The 21,478-nt window shown below is 43.0% G+C and overlaps 1 protein-coding gene across 1 annotated transcript in view; it reads right to left on the reverse strand.

Annotated features, from left to right (window-relative positions):
* SORCS3 (sortilin related VPS10 domain containing receptor 3) overlaps positions 1-21,478 on the reverse strand; it is a 280,734-nt gene that overhangs the window by 38,064 nt on the left and 221,192 nt on the right. Inside the window, 2 exon segments of the mRNA XM_032116124.1 lie at positions 584-701; positions 21,211-21,318. Of these exon segments, the coding sequence (XP_031972015.1) occupies positions 584-701; positions 21,211-21,318 (226 nt within the window).

The raw sequence follows: 21,478 nt of genomic DNA on the forward strand, positions 1-21,478 counted from the left end.
AGAGGTTATTGACCTCTCAGTTATAGTCGCTTCAGGACCTAAATATATCCAGCACAAAAATAAGCCACTCTATCAAAAGCAAAGCATGCATCCTTGAGTAGAAATGAAATAATTTGGTTTTCTCAGGTGTCTTTTATTCAAGAGCTTTTCAGATTCACAGGTTTTACAGATATTCAAGAGTTTTACAGATACCTGCAGGACTTGCAGAATGAATAAATGTTTTTATTTTCATTTTTGAGTGGGGGAAATAAGAGGTAAACTGAAACAAAATTATTTTCATGAGTCACTGACAGAGCTATAAAGAATTCACTGTCATCTACAATTCAATCATAAGGTGTGGTTTTACACTGGCCTAAGCATCGAGGCCAAAAAGATCCAGCTGGTGCAATGGACTATTTTCATAAAAATAGAAGGTAATCTCCTGAACTTGCCCATAGATGCCTGGCTCCATGTTTATTCATGCACATTCTTCAAGGGATGCAAAAAAATCCGTATGGTTTGCTGTGAAGAACAACTACATTCTGGCAACAGAGAGTAGGGGAAAAGGAACCCCCATCAATGCCCTCCTACAGAGTGGGAATACCTGATTGTGCAGATGCCAGGTTTGGTAGTCATCCTTGGTACACCTGCGGCTGAAGAGAGACTTGTAATCCACCTTGACCAGCTGCCACTCAGAACGGAGACTGAAGTGCCCAAAAACTCTGAGCATGGGAGACAAAACCAAAGAACCAGAGTCAGCCAGACTCATACTTCCATTAAGCAAATAATGTCTCATGAATCTCAGCTGCAGAAACTGATACAGTCTTGGAGCTTAATGCCAGAAAATGGTATTCAGTCATGAATAATAATTTCCTGTTCTTACAACATCCCAGGACTGTTTAGCCTTTCTTGACACCTCGTACACAGCCTGCATTGCAAGGTCTTCCCCTGACCCTAGCACCCAGCAAAATGGAACCCAAATCTAATCACCCTTATTGTGAGGTTTAGAGGGCAGAGAATTTTTTTGTCATTATTTCAAGTCTTTCACTAATCTACATTTTTACCCAAGCCACTTACGAGATTTTATTTTGTTTGTTTTAATTGTTCCAGACTAACAAAGAAGGTGGGAGAAAGACAAGACTTACAAATTTTCCTGTGAATTCAAAAGAGAAGCAGAAGATAAGACTTCCACACACTGAGCGTAATTCAGATCCTGCTGTGTCCCCAGTGTGCTGCCATCCCTTAGTTCATCTCAGCTTACACTGTAGTCATACAGGGCTTTGTAATCATTGTTGGCTTTGCTCTCCCCCCACTCCTTCTGTAGTCTGCACCAAAATTGCTCTGCATTGTGCTGTTCTCCATGAAACAACAACCACCCAGGAATCAGTCATGCTCTCCCCTGGAAAACTCTCATCTCATGAGGATCAGGGAGAGAAAGGTGGGTGGGGGATATCTGAGAGTCTGAAGTGGTGGGTTTGCTGTGGACACCTGTCTATATCCAGGTTCTGCCTCACAGAGAAGCTCCATGAAGCTGACAAGTGGGAAGGATACGATACAAGAACCTGTGCCAAATGCTGTCGTGAACAAGTGACTCAGGTTAGAAGTGAGCAAGTGGGGAAGGACTTGTCTGGTAGAATGGATTTATTAGGTAGATTGTTTCTGGCTCTCCAGAACAATTCTTAGTGTTGTCCTAATTGCGGGGTATTAGTGATAGGAAACACCACAGCATTCAGGCCAAGCTACAGGAGAAGCTGCAGTTCCTGTTCCTCAGCACAGAAGGCACATCCTGGACCAAGATAAACCCATGGAAACCAAAGCAGTATGGGGTGCCAGAGCACTCGGTGGGAGCAGGAGGGAGAAGGGAAGAATGGGAACGAGCATGGTGGGGGGATGCAGAAAGCCTCCAAAACTGTACTCAATAGGAATTCTAACTGCAGTTCCCCTCCCTACTTTTCCTTGGCACTGGGTACATCCCACCAGCTCTTACGTTACAACTGCTTTCAGCACATAAAATCTTGTTTGTGCTGCATGAAACATCAGTCCCTGCAAAGCAGCAATGCAGCAGGCAGAAATCATTTAGTCCAGCAGATTTATGCCAGTTTAGGATTTGACCTGGGTGCTTATTACATGGAAAACACAGCAAAAGGAAGAGAGAACATGATTAAACACAAACATCGTCCTAAACCCAGAAGACGACAGGGTTGGAGAAATCCAACACTTTGGCAAGTCAATGCATCTAAAAGGAAAATCTTGCTCCTCAGATTGTCCCTTAGCTAACTGTCCATCAGGAGAGCAAAAGGTTTCTTTGTGTTTTACAAAAATCACCAGAATTACTTGATTTTTAAATGTATTTTAAAAAACTTTAAAAAATTCCTTCTGAGACTGAAATTCTTCCATGATAATTAATGAAAAAGACCCAAGGTTTTCTAGGCGGAAGGCGACATATTAGCATTCCAAAAGCACAGAACATTAGATACTCTTTAATTAAATGATTTCAAAGAAGATCTTTGTGTATAATTGCTATAATTTAGATGGAAACAATACTACACGAAATGTAATTAGAGGAGTGTGAACAGAGAGGGATGTTTTCCTCTGCACTGCAGAAATGGTTCTCGGTCACCTGATTCCTAAAGCAGTACTTCCCTATCCCACCCTCCCCTTTCTAATAAAAAGCTCCTTAAGGCTAATCAATTACCATGGAAGAAGCTTCAGAGATAAGAGCTGCAGAGAAGCTAACAAGCACCTGCACCCTGGGAGCACTGCTCACCAGTACCAAATGCCACTTACAGCATGCCCTCATTAGCCAACACCATGGAGGTCACACTACAGTTCAAGATGACTTTGTTGTGCATTTAAAAATTTTATCGGTTTCTATAAGCAAACACAAGGAATGGAGAAGAGTGCTATGTGATCTGTGGGGTTCCAAAGGTCTCTCAAGCAGCTTTCCTTGGAAAGTGATAAAAACCTTCATTGTTCCTGAAATTAAAAACAAGCAAAACAATAACAGGACACAAACCCTAACTGAACAAAACCAGGCATTGCAGCTGAACCCTGCTTTCAGAGTTTCTTGTTGAGTTTTGTCAACTAAATCACTGGTTGTTTTTACACAGTGGACAAGGTGCATGCATATGACCCCTCACATCATATCTCTTTTGAGGTGGTCAGGTCCAATAGAGGGTTGGGCAGACAGCAAAGTGCTGCAACATTTTAAAAATTATAGTGGTCCAGCTATCAATAAGCGCTTGACACTAAATACTCCAGTTCCTACATATCAGTTTCTGTATCAAGTGCAAAGAGACAAACAAGCCCCAAAGAAAGAGATGCAAAAAGAAGTTGGTGGGACCTTATTTTTCCCTACTCAACTGGCGAGTCCTCACACCGCTTTGAAAATACCATCTCATTCAACGTACCCAATCCTATGTGCCTTCATTTCTCATTTACTTTGTCTAGTCACTAAATAAGGGAGGTGTATTTTTTTAATAAACATAGCTAAACTATCAAGATAATACAGGGAGGAAGGAAATAAAGTGCTATAAAATTTGCCTCAATAATTTTGTCTACCATGGTCTAACTGAAAGCTCTTAATTGCTTGTTGCAAGGATAGAAAACAAGAGAGCTGGGGTTTCAAGGTCCAGCTTTGAGAAGCCAACAAAGAAGGTATATTTTGATTTTTCCATATGAGAAGTCTGATCTGGGAGTCCTCGAGAAGCACTAAATACAAGAGCCTAGATGGTATTTAGATAGAGTCAGTTTTCTGACTAAGCTCAATTTAACAAATGTTCTCCAACCAAGACATAGAATGGCAATTTACTGGCTTTAGACTGCATAGATTTTGTTCTATCCCTCTCAGTAAGCAGTTACAACTCCACATAAAATCTTAGCTAATAGCACAGCATCTTCTCAACTGGCTCTATGCATAGCTCACAGTGAAATCATTGCTAAGAAAACAGAAAATGCTTCCCAATCCCTTCTTTGGAGAAACAAGGCAAGGCTTTTACTGCCAGGGCTGGATGTCATTAATTTGCAGAAAAACTATTAGAAACATGGAAATCAATTCTGAAATGCTTACAGTTTCATGATGGAGTCATTTTAGAAATGATCATTGGTAATGCTGCTATAATTATATCTTTCATTAATTTTTTAAATACACAGTAACTTACAAATGCTGCCTGGATAACCTCATACAGAAGTTCTTTAAAAGGCTTTTTACATTTATACAGTGCTCTCTTCTCAAATTGCATTCCTTTTGCCTTATCATTCCTTGTATTGTTGATAGTTGTGCTTTTTATGTAATTCAATACCGCTCATTCCTGTCAGATCAAGAGAATGAATTGAGGGTCACAAGATAACAACTCACCTGCCTCTGGTCCATAGCTTCAATCCCTGTCCCTGCTCATGGTATGAGAAACAGACCTTCTCAAGTAATAGCTCCCACAGCAAAGGCATCAAATCTGTATCCATGCGGATCTATTCCTGCTGGCAGATTCAGAAGAGCTGCCCAGGCATGAAAATGTAAATTCTCATGCCTAAATCAAGCCCTCTTCTATCATTTCTGAAGTAAACTGGTAGGACATCATATGGAGCAAGCAAGTGCTGAAGCTGCCTGTACTTGGCTGGCCTGGTCTGGATAAAGATGGAAGACTTTTCCCTTCACCAGTCATCCCAGCTCCTTTGTGTGTAACACCTGCTGTCCTTGGGTGTGCCCAGCACTGAGACAGAGGACTGAAGATGCCAAGGAAGAAAGAAGCTGATAAGGTAATCTTCACTACACTTAACATCAAAAGCAAAAAAGAAAGTATTTCTGAAGCATTTTTCCTTCACCGGACATCAACGAGGTAAGAGACATGAAAAGGTTGGGAGGTTTTTTTGTTTCTCTCAAAGTACCTTGGGGAACTCTGAAGCCAGATTTTGACAGCATTAGACACCACAGAATAGACTGTAAGCATTTTTAATATCTAAAAATAAAATAAAAGCAAAAAATAATATAATATACTTAGTAGACAGCATCTTTTGAGATGAACTACACAAGCAGATGGATGGATCCACAGAAAAATAAAGCCAGAACTACGGAAAGAGAGACAAACATATACTTTAATTATGAGAGAAAAGCTAATTGCAGTGTCATCATAAATAGACTGTTTCATTTAGAAAAGCCTGAAACCAACCTTGATTTTTATTTCCTTTTATTGTAAAAGAAAAATGCTTGCAGAGGAAGTGTCTTAGCAAGCAAAAAATCCCCAATAGTAAAATCACCCAGATTAGTGAATACTTCAGCTGACCTGAATCTGTGCTTTTGTTGTGGGAATGTAGAAAGGAAAAAAAGTCAAGTAAGATCACCATATGATTTCAGTTAAAATCCCTCTTTATTTGCATCTGTGCATCCAACAGGAAGTGCCAGAAGTAGATCTTTAACGGGCAAACCCAAGAAACACAGTCTGGAAGAATCACCTCCTGGCAGGAAAACAAGCATGTTGTTTTGGGTTTGGGCTTGGTTTTTGGTTTGTTTTTTTCTAGTCCCTGGAGAGGATGATCTTCTCTCACTGAAACCAGAGGAAGCCCCAGATCTGAAGTAGTGAATAGTTAATTTAGCACAACTGAAGATGCTCATTCTCTTTCTGATGACCAGCAAAGGGAGCAAATGTTGCTACAGGTGCCATCTTAACAAACAGCCAGGCATCCACGAGACCATATACTCCAAGCAAAGATCACCAGTGCTGTTTCATGAGCAGTGTTTGGTCAAAGCCACCCAGGTAGTGGCATAGCACAGATTGGAGCATTCCTCCCTCCAAACAGGTTTGATAGGTGTGAACGGGTGGACTCAAGATTTATCAGGATAGGTCCCTGCAGCATCAGCTTGGACCTACCACTGCAGAGGTCAAGGAGCAAATTTGGCTGGTCTGCTCTCATGAACTCTAAAAGCATTTAACATTTTGGGTACTCTGCATAGACATGGACCTGAGTGGTGGCCAGGGAGAGCCTGCACACGCCTAACATCTGTATTCCTACTCCCGTGGCTCTTGGCAAGCTTGGAGAATGAAGTTCTCTTACAAGACCTATTCTGGCACCTACACAACCAGCACTGAGGTAGGCATAAGAAGCCTTTCCAGAACAGAGTCAGGGTTTGGTGTTGGTTGTTGTACTTTCTATCCCAGGGCTCCATGGTCCAGGAGAACTGACTAGTTCAGTGTTAGCATGACATGAGTACATGGAGGCAACACAAACCAGTCGCTGCTTTTTCCTCTGATCCAGAGAGCTGGGTAACAGGGACCTGAGGCAGGGAGATGGTCTGGAAGAAACTGTCAAGATTCACCCAAACTCACTAGCTCTAGCTGGGAACAGATTGTGTCCCTGTACAAGGTTCTTTCACATTCATAATTGCCTTGATTTGTCTTGAATTTTTTTCTCCCAAGTCAGGCTACCCCAGTCCCACATTTCCTGGGAAATGGTGAGCCTATGCTAGAGTTGCTGGCTCAGTGAACACCTACAGAATGTCTGGGTACATAGATGTACCTCCATCACTTGTTGACATTTATAGCTTTTGAGTCAATGAAAGAAAATGCTGACAATTTCACACAAAGAAGAGGGCCTGTTATGAAATCAGGATCTGAATCCATCTCTCTGTAAGGAAGTAGCAGTAAAGTGAGGCAAACTCCTGTGTGCAGGCTGAGCTGTCAGGGCCAAAACCACACGAGCAGCAATGGAACAGTTGCAAGTTGTGCTGGTGGGGCCAGATTTTATGAATAGGTAGTGACAGACGAACTATTTCTCCATGAATTAAACATAAATCATGACTTTAGAGAAAACCAAATGGGCTGTGTAATCTCCCAATTTTTTTTTATTAGGATTGAGATGGAATTACCATTAAAGGAGGTCACTAGTTACAAGGAAATTGGATAGAAAGGAACTGAGACAAGGAAGTAGAACTTAATTGAAAGAGACAGAAATCAGCAATTAGGGAGAGTGGGAGAGGGAGAGTTATACTGTCTCACGCCTGGCAAGATGATGCAGGGGAGTAAGAGACTGGAAACAAAGGAAACATAAAAAATGAAAGATGACACTGGAAAGGCAGGCAATTGCCAACAAAAAACACTGTCTATTTTTTTTCCTAAACAATAAATATGGTTTCTAAGAGCCGCTTTGGAGCTTCTAATTCAGTTGCTTTTGGCTGACCTGTCAACTAGGAACAGTAGCCTGAGGGCAATGGGTGATGATTCAGGGCTGCTGGACTTCTGTCTGTGGACCAAAAAAAAGTAAGAAAAACAGATGATTTTTTTTTTTTTTTCTAGAAAGAAGAGATGCATTTTCTTCCAGATAGAATATACCATCCATTTGGATCTAGTTTTTCAGCTGGTGCATATTAGTTTAATTTAGACCATCTAAATAGACCCTCTCAGATATCAGGCCTTCCACTGATACTATTCAGAGAGAGAAAAAACAACAGCAGTGAAACTATCAAGAATGTACCAACACCAGAGAGCAGCCTGCATGAGGACAAATTTGTTCAAGAAAATCTTGGTCTGTAATCTACTTCCCAAGGAGAAGGGTCAAAGAAGAATTTCACAGAATTTCTCATGCATATTAAATCTGAGGAATGTGGTTTATTTCCTCTGAAACTTAATGTCATGACATCGAGGTTGCCCAAAAGAGAGAAATTCAAAGTGTTGGCCACCAGCAATCCATATTGAACTGGTCATGAAAAGCTGCACCACTGCCAGATTTCAGGTCAGGAGGGAGAGAGGAGATGGGGCAGGCAAAGAGTTCCTGTGAAAACAGATCAAAACCAAAACCTTCCAATAAAAATCCTACAGTACAATCATGGTAGATCCTTTCCCTCAGCTTTGGAAAACAGTCCTGGTATTATTCATCAGCTCAATGGGCACCTCCTTTAAAGCGCTAGCAGAAGAGGAAAACCACTGCAAATGACATGGTACAGCATGATCTTTCAGTTAGCAAGTAATGCCAAGCACAATTAGTAAGTAATCTGCGGAATGCATAATTACAAAGCAGCCCTACAGTTTGGACTCCATTTCTTTCTTAGCTGCACAAATACTGCATGAGGCAATGGGGGAGACAGAGATTTTTTTGTTATTATTTTATCATATAGAAAGTGCTATCAAAATAAGAACTTACTGAATGACAAACCAAACCTTTTGAAATCTGGTCTCTAAAAAATTTATTACCGATGTTCTCAAACCACTTTACATGACAATTGCTTCAAAAGAAATCCCAGCAACATGAAAGAGAGTATGAGACACCTAGGAAGGGGGATGGGAAAGCATATTAATTTTTAACGCTGTTTTTCAGAAGTGTTCCTTCTCTTCTTCGAAGCACTCATGAAAGACAACCAGTTTCTGACAGCTTTGAAACCTAAAGATGCTGCCACTCTCTTCTAGAAAAGATACTGGCAGGTATCAGTAATCTGAGTGTTTCATCCCCTTATGGGTTTGTGGTCTCAGCAGAGGCAGGTGCTACTGCTGCTTTGCCAGAAGCTGGATAACACAGCACATTCAGTCATTTCAATCTTTCATCCTATGAATCAGCATATTTCCAACCAGAGATGCCCAATACAAAAGTGGAAGCCATTCCTTAGAATAGGTAAGCTCCAAACACATGTGACAGGTGAAGCACAGTGACGAGCTTTGCCTGGGTATCAGAGAAGAAGGCTCAGAGGAGGGAAGCCCTGGAGAGCTGCTTTCCAACATCCATGCAGTTCAGTGATCAAAAACCTGTTAGAGTGAACTCTGCAGCCAACCTAACATTGAACCTTCAAGCTCCCAGAAAAGCTGGTGTGCTGTGCCACTCTTTTCCTTGTGCAGGATCAGGGAGAGATTGAGCTGGAAAGGTGCTAAGGCTGTGTAGTTTCTCAATCCCCTGAGGGTTGGTGGGATCAGGGCACCAGAATATTTTATGTCTTGCTCTAACAGAAAGGTGAAAGACTCAGGAATGCATGTGTACACAGCATCCTGCCCCTTTCTGTGCACCCTCCACCAGTCCTGAGGGCTTCATACAGCCCAGCCGACCTGCTGACAGGAGGACAGCACAGGGCCAAGATCCCTCTGTCCTTACTTAGCAGCACAAGAAACAAAGCACATCAGCCTCTAGATGAGAATATCTGGACTTTATTGCCATCAGGCAAAACTTGTCCTTTTATCTAGGGAAAAGAAATCTATCAGCCTGCTGTTCATTCTGGCTCCTTCTGCAAGGGCTTCTTTCTTTTATTCACTTCAGTGAATCCCAGTCTCAAGCGAACACCTTTCTCTAATCTCCTCCCTGCATATGCTCACCTCTCCACCCCTCTTGTCCCAGCATAACAGACATGACTCAGCATCTCCTTCCCCTGAAGGAATGGGAAAAGTCTGCACAGTGGGATACCCATCTGGGATTCAGGAGACCTGCATTACTGCCAAGCTCTCCCGATGACAGCCTGCTGAGTGACTAACCATGGGCATGCCCTTTGCTCTCCCTCAATTTCCCTACCAGCACAATACAACTAATGCTGTTGACTTTTTTAGCATAATATTTGATCTACTGTCCATAAAAGGCACCTGACTCCAACAGCAGTGATGTTTGCCCCAGAAAGTCAAAGACAGACAATACGTGCCTGTCGCGGGTTCGGTTTGTAACCGGGCGGAAACACCAATTTAGTGTAGTGGTTTGGTCCAAAATACTCATTACTGTTTATCTGCTGTGAGATAAGAATTAGGAGAAATGCAAAGCAGGCACCAAACTTGAAGGAATATAAAGAAGTTTATTAACAGACCTAAAAGAGGAAAAAAAAAAAAATTATACCACCTTCAGAACTCTCCTCCTCCCTCCACCTTCCTCCCTTCTCCCACTGACAATGTGAAAAGACAACCCTTAAGATGTTCAGTCTGTTTACCACTTCCATAATAACCTTGTTCAGTCCATTTAGAAAGAGAAGTCTCTTCTTGCTCATGCTATGAAAACATTATCACAACGAGACAGCTGCCCACTTCCAAATATTGTTCAGTCCATTTAGGAAGAGGAGTCTCTCTGCCTGCGTGTGAGTCCCTTCCCCCGACTTGCAGCTTTTCCCGCAACTGCTTTCGAGGGTCCACTCTTGAAGTTTTTTGGGGTACAATTTTAAGGTTGAGCCGTTCAGAAACAAAAACAGAGGCCCTTCTCCTTCCCTAGGAGCAAAGGGTCTTCATCATCTTCATCTTTAGGACTATCTCTGGGAGCATCTCTACGGACTGAGGTTTTCTCCTTTCCCGTTTGGAGCAAAAGTCCTCATCTGGTTCATCTCTCCCTGTCCAAACTTCTCATGAAATTACAGCTGCGTCAGCATCTGCCTATCTCAGCACAGGTGCTTTTGCTTACGAGTTGAACACTCCACCCCCCATATCTTCATGAAATTACAACAGGATACTCTGATGTATCATAGCTTCACAACAGAATTTCAGCTTTAAGCATCTCCTCTCTCTCTTCCCTCAGGTTTTCAGCTCTTCACAGCAATAAAAGGGTTAATCTCACCTCGGCCTTGCAGCTTTGCAGCTGGAATGTTGAATTTTTCTTATCGCAGTGGAGAGAGGGGAGAGCCGAGCCGCTCCGGCTGCCCACGGCAAGGCAGTGGGGGGGTTCCATGGCTGGAACAGGTCCATCAGCTTCAGGATGGCCATGGCCCGGCCCGGCCTGGCCCAAGCAGGGCCTGGCCGGGCCCGCTGGCCCCCACACGGGGCCCGCAGCCGCCTGTCCCAGCGCCGGAAACGAGAGAGAGCTTGGAGGGGGAGTTTGCCTATTCTTAAATGTGGATCACAGAGGTGATCACAACTTTAAGTGGCTTAGAGAATTGTCCATATTCAAACTGGCCAGCTGATAGGTTCTATCAGTTCCCAGAGGAAACTGTAAGCACCCCTTAGCAAGGACGTCCCTTCCGGGACTATGCTTGCTAACCTATGACAGTGCCACAGAGCACAATGCCTTCTCCATGTGTTATGGCTTCTGCCAGGAATCTTACGAGTACATGGTGCAACTGCTGGGAACTGGTCTTGGGTCACGGACATCCTTTTCCTAAAGCCAAATGAATCACACGGTGCTGTCTGAGAAAGATTACTCTAAGTAGATGTTCTCATCACTTGATTTGTCTTTTCAGGTGCCACAGAAAGACCTCACCTCATACTGCAAGTATTAACAATCAATATTGTGCCTCTTGTGGACTGTCCAGGTGAATTCATGCAGAGATCCAAAGGCTAAAACACAGACTACTCCTCTGGCAGAGAGGGAGATGGGAGGACGAAGTGACACTGATTAATCTGTGGTCGTTAATAATGTTTTTAAATCTTGCTAACAAAGATAATGATATGAGTAATCAACTGTCTTACTCCAGGGTATAAACTGCTCATCTGCTGGGATAAAATGGGAATTCCTATAACACACATTTTCTTGTCCATTGTAAAGTCACTTGATGCCATTAGCAGATTGATCATTTTCTCCCAAAGTCCAAGCTATTCATTACTTCCAGAAGGTTTTGAAATTAGATCAGATGATACAGGAATGCAGCTCACTATAGCAAATGCCAATATCCTCTCAATCATTTTGGTTTCCTTACTTAGTAATTGTATTTGGAATTTTTGTTCTCAGATCAAGTTCCAAATTTTACTTTTCTTTCTATGTGCAGTCATTATTTTCACAGATTCATTTTAATTTCATGGATTCTGTTCTGAAGAGTCCTTATATAGGTTTGTACACTGCAGTCTGCACAGTCCCCTGAGCGAGGACAGAGAACTGAACTCACAAGGACACATCAGAGCCTTGCAGGAAAATCCATAGCCAGTAACAATGCCACTCACACCACAAACAGATATTGCAATGAACAGAAGAAAGGAAAACTGAGAAGTGAGATAAAACCACAGTGGGGGCAAGAATTAAAACCTAACAGTCCTTTATAGTATCTAATGGTACCCATGCAATTTGGATAAACCAGGCTTTGAGATCTTCTCTCTAACCTTTAAAAAATTCCGCAGTTTTGATAGCCCTTAGAGAATGCACAGGCTGGATGGACAGCCTTGGTCCCCAGAGGAAGCGAAGGTAAATAAGGACAGAGCTCAGAATCTGTCAGCATAACAGCTCCCATACATGATCCTGTCTCATTTCCTGCACTGGAAGCTGCAAATTGGATTTAGCTTTCTAGAGAACTCTGGTGAAATCTTTCTTCCAGATTCCCTCTTTGCTAAATTTCTGTGTGGCACAGCAGCAGTCACAAGTTGCAGAAGATCTATGTTTTTTTCAGAGAGCTTCTTCCTATTTCTTGCAGAGTGAAGTGAAAAGAGGCCAGACTGATGTCAGGAAAGTTTAGAAGCACCTGTGGGCCATGGGAATTGAGGAACACTGTGATTCTTTTCTCCTCACACATTGTACAAGAGCCTCAGTTGCTTCTAGGAAAAACAACCTCATGGTGTTTTGCCATCCACTCACATCTGCTCTCATTTGCTGAGGTTGCTAAGCAGGGGTGCTGGCTGTGGAGGGCAGAGCCTGGTCCCAGGGGGAGAATGCCAGCTCCTCTGACCACATCTCAGCAAAGGCACTATTTTCTATCACTGGTTTCACCTTAATTTTTCTCAGGACACCCACTCAGAGGTGGCAGACCCATGGCTCCCTACCCACTAGGCAAAGAATGTTTCAAGGACACTGTCAGCTTGTCACTTTCTTTCCTGTATTAGCTTTTAAATGTAACTGCAAGATTTGAGCAAAAGGCAGAGGATGTTGCCTTGCTTGATGAGCCAAGATGATAAACACTTATCAGAAAAAGACAGGAAAATGACTCTTGGCTTCCATGTAACTTTGAACTCAAGTGGGAGCTTGAACCTGTGACCTGTTGCCCCTTTCTCATACTCAGTTTGCTGAGTCTCTGCTGAGAGTGAATCAGAACCTGTCCACATTGCCTTCATACCTGTATCTACTTTGCTGATGTCTTCCACAGGTCAGTCAGTTCTTCAGGATAAGAGCAATTCATGGAATTCCTGGCCACAGGATAAGGTGCCTGCTAAAAACTTTTTCAAAGCATTTAGAGGGAAAACCCTCAAAAATAGGAAAACTCATTAATATCTTAGAAACACAAATAATACCATGTTTGGCCAAGAAAGTCCCTTATTTGTAAATTTCTATGAATGTGAGAAGTATATAAGGTAATAATATTTTTAGTATAATTTAGCATAATATATATATATATATATTTTAGCATGCTACACTTGCCACTGTTGGAACATGGAACTGAAATAGAGGGACCTTTGGTCTGTCACAGTATGGCCTGTGCTCTTAATACTTTCTTTCTCACCTCAAACCTCCCCTGGCACTCACCTCACCTTTTCCAACATCTTTCAATTACTTATTCATTCTGCCTCACTCTTCTGCCACCCAGTGATGGATTGCCAGTAATTTTATGGGTCTCCTGGAAAAAAAAAACTACTCCCACTTCATTTCTGGTAAAGCTGCATGGCCACATAAACAAGAAGGTGTTAGAAAAGGGCCAGGACTCATAACCTATTCATTTACAGCCAGGAACATTTCCTAACATACATAGCCAAGGGCAGCAGTCACAGCAATGCTTACAGCTTAACTTTCAGCTCACTGAAAATATTAATGCCCAATTATGCATGCATACATATAGAGAGATCATTAAGTTCACACAGGTAGAACTACGTAGAAATTTATATACACACATGTGGGTGTGTCTACATAAATATTTATTTATCAGTACAGAGAAACTTAATGATCCCCATCTGTAAATGAGTGTCTGCACACATACACACATAATGAGTCTACTAAAACGATGCAGGGCTGTGAAGCAAAAAGGTTGTTTTTCTTAATATAGGTTTGGAGAGATGCTTAGCACAGGAGATGAAGTGGCAGAGGTAATAATTATGAGTAAGAGCTGCAACAACATAAAGCCCTCTTCTGGATCCATGAAAACATCTTGTCTCTGATTAAAATGGTACAAACTAGTCTGGATATACCACAATTGACTAGAATGGGAATACAGTGTGATTCCTTTCCCCTGTTGGACAACCTCAGGCAAGTAACACGTTGTGCCTATGTCTTGTCAATCCAGAAGTGTTGGATCTAACCCATCAGAACATGACATAATTAAAAGATATACTAGTCAACAGTGAGGGATACAGGACAGAAGTAAGAAACCTGTAGATTTCAAAAAGGCTAGTGCATTCTGGGCATTCATTGCATCATCTGAGAACATGTCTAACCCACCACCCTTACGCATTTGAGTTATTTTCCTAGAGGACCCTGTGTTTTCACTGCTGCTTTCCACAGCAATGTGGAAATGTGCACACAGCAATGTGCTTTGGTACAAAGCTCCACACCAAAGGAGCTGAACTGACCATCTTGTCAGATGAGAGAAGTGTCGAAAGAGCAACAAAAGGAACTGCAGAAGAAGATGGTCAGCCAGGAATGGAGGAAGGACAGTGGATTCACTTTGGTTAAGAGGCAGTTCCAGGGCAGACCAGCACACACAGTCTCATGGTACTTCCCCAAGCATAACAAAACTACATTCGTAACAGAGTCCACCCAACTTGTAAGGAAATAATTCATTCTTGCAGCATTATAGCCATACAAAATTTAAAAATCACAGAATAATTTAGATTGGAACGGATCTCTGCAAGACATCCTGCCCAATCCCCTCACTAAAAGCAGCTCCCAATCCAAAGTAGTCTGAGATATTCAGAATCATATAAAGCCCCTTCATTACTGATGTTCTTTAGGATTGTTTAGGACAAGCATATACAGCACAAAGCACAGAGGGTCCAAAAAGCCTAGGATACTCATACAGTAAAGACAGGTATGGAAAATGCTTACTTAATAGCTATGAAGTGGTATGAAAATGTGTGCCAAAATGGTTGCTGCTTTCTACAGCCCAGAGAGCCACTCACAGCATGTGGCACAAAATGAATGTTGGGAAAGTCATTCTACTGATATATTGATTTTAATAAAATAGTATTACGAAAATATTGTTAATAATTCAGTATTTTAATAATAGTTGGAGTATAATGACTATGTAATACACATTCCCCTCAGAATATTATTTTTTTTAAATAGGTGAGCACAGACCACTTTGATGCAAATCTATGGAAGAACTTTTTTCTAACGGGAATCAGCCGAGACAACTAGATGAAGTATTTTTCATTTTCCAGGATGAAAGACAAACCTTTAAAAGCCACTAACGTACCCAGTTTGGCAGTACACAAATATGACCACAGCCTTGATCCCTCTGCCTCAGCGCTGCTTCAAATCTAAGAGCTCCCACCAACCCCATGATCAGCTGGGGGATCCTAATCCCAAACTGCTGTGCTCCTCTCATCACCTTCTTGATATCTTTGGGATTTCTTCCCAGAAACATGAATTCCATGTACCTCCAAACCACCATGTGTTACCCTGGTTCAGAGGGTGGCAAGTAGCAATATAAAGGCATTGATTTCTTCTCAGCCAAGGCTTACACAAGCTCAGCATCACCCTACACTGCCCTTATAGATGACTTCACTAAAATTCTAATTGGGAGAAATACCTAAGTGTTCTGTGTAGAAATTGTTTGCATAGAGCTTTATAAATGGGCTCTTTCCTCCTCAGTTCCTTTAATTCGGTGGATAGAAGTTTCTCTAAACATTCATTGCAAGTGTCATGTGAAATTTCTTTGTATGGCTTTTACAGACTCTTAAGAGTGGTTTTAAAAACTTCTAATGATGACAGTAATAATAAAGACAATACCAATAACAACAGCAATGGCAATAATAATGGTAATATGCCTGCAAAGATTTCAAAAGAAAAAGTTCTCAACAAAACTAATACACAATATTCAGGAAGATAACTCACTTCCTACATTCGCCACCAGAAGACTACAGAGATATAAATAACAATAACCTTAGATTTATAATGCATTTTTCATCTCAGAAGAAAACTGCATTGATTTATAAAGTAAATGGCCTAAATTCACAGCTAGTCAACTGATTAGCTCCACTGATTTCAATGAAGGTGCTGATGTGCAGATTTATGAGAGCTCAGATTGGTCTCTCTGCACGTGTGTGTGCATGTGTCTGCACATGTGTGCGGCTGGAAAGGGACACACATTGCTGTGTTGGGTTGACCCTGAGTTGATGGACAGTCTTTAAGACCAATTACGCTTCTCACAATTTACATATTTAAACCACACAGAAAGGCGGGACTTCCCCTTTTTGGTCGGAGCTCGCCTGCTGGAAGGTGGGGGGGGCTCCGAGCCTCACGGCCCCGCTGGGCCGGGCCGGGGCCACTGCCCCTTTCCCCCTTTCTCAGCGCCACGGCACGGACCCTGGGTCGCTGGGGGGGACTGTCCCAGAGCCGCAGGCAGCTAAAACCAGCCATGGACTGCTCACAGCTAAATCCATCCAGCGCGGCTTCTGGGGACAGGCGGGTCCCTCTCCTCTCCATGCGGAGCCGGCGGAGCCAGCGGGAGCCGGCAGAGCCTCCTGTCTGCAGCCAGCACACTCCGTGCTGAACTGAAGAGGACACCATGCAGCCAGCAGCACAAAGGGAGCGAGGCTTTCCCCACCGTAAAGCCTGAACAAGAACACCCTTCAACATGGCGGTTTCAGAGTCAGAGAGAAAGAGAAGTGAGTCACGTGGGACGGAGCTGGAAATGGCGACGGGAGAGAAGAGGGCGGTGCCGCAATTCTGGCGCGCAGCTTAAAAGAAACCTTCTTGCATGCCGTGGTAAGAAACTGTAATACCACAAACTGTTTGTCTCTTTAATCCATTTGAAGAACATGGGGGGATGGAGTATCCTCGTGTGCCTATGAAGTTTGTGAAGAGTGCCTATGCCAGGCTATATAGAAGTAGTGAGAGGCTGTTAGAGACTTGTGGCGAAGAAAAGCCTTTGTGTGCAGGCCAAAAGAACTTATCCTTAAAAAGATGAATAACCCCATGTGATGGCCCATGTTTTGTAGTATGAAAGAACTGTGAAATTCTTCATGGGAGAGATGTTCTACACACAGCAGACTGTTTGTTTCCGGGCGGGTCTGCTATTGGCAGTTTGGGAACCACGTGCAACTGAAGGAAAACCTTTTCTTCCTTAAGCATAAGAGAAAAGACTTTTCAAGAACTGCAACACTGACTAACATCCCATGTTCTGTTATCCCTTGTGTGAGCTGGATAAAAGGAGAGAAGTGCTGGAAAGGGGGGGGGGGGGGGGGAATTTACTTTAATTTTGTTTTGTTGTTTTCTCTTTACTTTTAATTCTGTTAGTAATAAAGCTCTTTCATTGTACTGCAACTGTTTAAGGTTTGTGCCTGCTTTGCTTTTCTCCTAATTCTTATCTCACAGAAGAAAAATAAGTAAATAATGGATATTTTGAATCAAAACCACTACATTTAATTGGTGTTTCTGCCCGGTTTCGAACTCAACCCGCTACATCAATGGTGGAGATGCTGGGGGCACTTAATGAGCGCTGTGAGATGAAGATTAATTAGGAGAAAATAATAAGCAGAGCAAGTAGAAAGTTATAACATTAAGTAGAATAATAGAAGAAATTTGCTTTGTAGTAGTGGTAAAAATTCTAGGGGTGGAGGTTTATGTAATTTGTTTTCTTTTAGCTCTGGTTTTGCTATTTTAAGTAACTTTTGGATATGTAAATTTTAAGAAGCGAGGGGTGGAATGTGTTGGGTTGACCCTGAGTTGATGGACAGTCTTTAAGACCAATTACGCTTCTCACAATTTACATATTTAAACCACACAGAAAGGCGGGACTTCCCCTTTTTGGTCGGAGCTCGCCTGCTGGAAGGTGGGGGGGGCTCCGAGCCTCACGGCCCCGCTGGGCCGGGCCGGGGCCACTGCCCCTTTCCCCCTTTCTCAGCGCCACGGCACGGACCCTGGGTCGCTGGGGGGGACTGTCCCAGAGCCGCAGGCAGCTAAAACCAGCCATGGACTGCTCACAGCTAAATCCATCCAGCGCGGCTTCTGGGGACAGGCGGGTCCCTCTCCTCTCCATGCGGAGCCGGCGGAGCCAGCGGGAGCCAGCAGAGCCTCCTGTCTGCAGCCAGCACACTCCGTGCTGAACTGAAGAGGACACCATGCAGCCAGCAGCACAAAGGGAGCGAGGCTTTCCCCACCGTAAAGCCTGAACAAGAACACCCTTCAACATGGCGGTTTCAGAGTCAGAGAGAAAGAGAAGTGAGTCACGTGGGACGGAGCTGGAAATGGCGACGGGAGAGAAGAGGGCGGTGCCGCAATTCTGGCGCGCAGCTTAAAAGAAACCTTCTTGCATGCCGTGGTAAGAAACTGTAATACCACAAACTGTTTGTCTCTTTAATCCATTTGAAGAACATGGGGGGATGGAGTATCCTCGTGTGCCTATGAAGTTTGTGAAGAGTGCCTATGCCAGGCTATATAGAAGTAGTGAGAGGCTGTTAGAGACTTGTGGCGAAGAAAAGCCTTTGTGTGCAGGCCAAAAGAACTTATCCTTAAAAAGATGAATAACCCCATGTGATGGCCCATGTTTTGTAGTATGAAAGAACTGTGAAATTCTTCATGGGAGAGATGTTCTACACACAGCAGACTGTTTGTTTCCGGGCGGGTCTGCTATTGGCAGTTTGGGAACCACGTGCAACTGAAGGAAAACCTTTTCTTCCTTAAGCATAAGAGAAAAGACTTTTCAAGAACTGCAACACTGACTAACATCCCATGTTCTGTTATCCCTTGTGTGAGCTGGATAAAAGGAGAGAAGTGCTGGAAAGGGGGGGGGGGGGGGAATTTACTTTAATTTTGTTTTGTTGTTTTCTCTTTACTTTTAATTCTGTTAGTAATAAAGCTCTTTCATTGTACTGCAACTGTTTAAGGTTTGTGCCTGCTTTGCTTTTCTCCTAATTCTTATCTCACAGAAGAAAAATAAGTAAATAATGGATATTTTGAATCAAAACCACTACATTTAATTGGTGTTTCTGCCCGGTTTCGAACTCAACCCGCTACAATTGCATAAAGAATTTCACAGAAAAACACCATATTAAACAACACAGAAAGTTACACATTCTCATTGCATTTGGAGAAAAAATTCACAGAGTGAACAGAATTGCAGGTTCTAATCTTTAGCTGGGAATTGGCATATATAGTTTCCCAACAGGATGCTCACAGCCATCTTCTGAAAAGGCTCACAGGTATATCATATGCTATTGAGTTTTGCTCTTTGCAAAAACAGGGCAAGGTTTGCAGATAGCAAGGCGACAGATGCACAGATATATTCTTCTACACAAACAAGGACTCTGCCTTTTTGAAAAAAAAGCCAAAGCCATGGCATTGTTTTGGAATAAAGGAAAAGTGAGTAGTGCTACCAGAACTGACACCACGTCTACTCCGATAAAATCTCAGTAGCTGTCTGTCACAGACACAGAGGCTGCCTTGTTTTGCTCCAGCACTGTTTGGGAATAAAACATAGGAGTGCTGCTGTGTAAACACAACCATAATTACTTAGCCTGTCCTTCCTAAGACAGTTTATCACAGGAGATATGGATGTGCTATACAGGAGTCAGCTACGCCCTCCTGAGCCCCCCCCAAGGCTACAGCACCAAAACATTTCTTCTGCCATGGCATAGATGGCATAGAAGCCAGTTCAAATGACCATTTGTGAGAAGAGTAAAATATGATTTTTCCCCAGCTCTTGAGCTGAGCTCAACTTCAAGTACAGACTGCTTCTCAACACATGGTCACTTCTTTTTGTGGAAAGCTGAAGTAGATCTGGGTTTTGAAAGGCATAACAACACAAATAATGCAACACAGTTGGAATACACTCAAGTCAGTAGCAGAAACATCCAAGACACATGATTATTACCCAGTCCAAACTTTCTCAAAAACTGATGACAAGCATATCCAGCAGTCTACTCTGAGTTTCTCACTACCTGTGACACCAGCAAGGAGCTCCACCTATGCATTCATGCCATTATAAGTATGCAAATAGACTGAAGCCTAGAAGAAAATAAACTTGACCTGAATCTCTTTTCTCTTGCAAGCAGTGAAAATATGCAGGAACTTCAAGTGCAGATGCAGAAAAGCAGGAAAAGCAAATTGACTGAAAGATGGAATTTATAATTAATCTCCTGCCCCTGAACTGGAGTGATGCAAGTGTCTGATGTGATTAACCAAAGGTGCTTCTTTGTGCCACTGTAGATATGCTTCACAGGTGTGCCTCAGTCTAAGGCATCTTTGCCACCTTGCTTTCTGATGTTTTTCAGAAGCCTGTTTCAGGCAATTCAAAGAAGCACAGGTAAGAAGGCATTTCTGAAAGCAATGAAGGCAGTGCATCTTGTCCTTGCTTTGTTCAGAATCCCAGAGCACAGCGCTCTGATCTACTTTGTTCAAGAGGTCAGATAACTACTTGAAGATGCCTTTGAACTTAAAAACTTCCCTCTCCTGGCTGTTGAACTCAAATCCTGGCCTGTTCTTGGGCCAACGTCACTCCACCGGTTCTAACAGCCTTACCCAGCACTTCAGCACTCCTGGGAGGAGGAAGGTGCCGGCACCATCCCTGCCAGCCCAGGCTCCTTCTCCCACGGGATGGGTGAACCATAGCATACTAAACCCCAGACAGGAAGCTTATTCTGAGCTCAGCTCTGCATATGCACCATGAGAACACTTTTGCTTGAGCTAAAACCAGATGTACAGCCCACAATGCAGATAGCAAGCAACAAGGTTGGGGGATATTCATACCCACCAGCAATCTCAAACGAGAGTCATGCTGCACAACTGGAGCAAGCACAGAACTGGCATTAGGTACAACCATACAGATCTCTGACTTCTGAAGAGCACTGCAGACCCTGGGCTGTCAGATCCAAGGACTGCAATCCTTGGATTATGAGAATAATCATGAGAATAATTATGAGAAATGACCTCTGGTTGTCACTAGATGCAACCTGACCAGGGCTACACCACTGTCCAGAGAAGCAGATTTATCTGCTGGTCTGTGTGAACTCCCAAGCTACAGCTTGGGACCATCTTTCCTTGCTATAGCCCCTGTCACTACTGGAGAGAGTTTGGCTCCATCATCTATTTGCCACATGATGCAAGAACATGCCAGCCAGGCCTGTGGCCATCAGCAAAACCCACAAAACAGCACCATGACTTCATGAAACACTGCATGTGTAGCTACACAATGCTGCACTGCACATCATGACATTACCAGGCACTTGGGGATCTCCATGAACCCCTTCTGCCATCACAACTTAAAATAGGAGCTGCTGTACTTACGTCATTATCTGGGTCTCTATGCCAGGGTCTACAAGGGATCCATCCACAAAAAGTGGTGTTGATGTGAAACTGTATTTAGTCCAGGATCTTCCCTCATCAAAACTCACCCTGGGATAGAAGCAGACAACATTTATATACATAAAAAGACTTACTCTAGAGCAACTGCAGCAATTAAATGTTGGCTAAGGTCTGCAAGCTCCAGCAGCTGGGTTTACAGACAAGCACCAATCTTTGCCATTTCCCAGCCCACTAAATTCATGCTCTTGAT

The sequence above is a fragment of the Corvus moneduloides genome, chromosome 8 (genome assembly GCF_009650955.1).
Source record: "Corvus moneduloides isolate bCorMon1 chromosome 8, bCorMon1.pri, whole genome shotgun sequence".
NCBI lineage: Eukaryota > Metazoa > Chordata > Aves > Passeriformes > Corvidae > Corvus > Corvus moneduloides.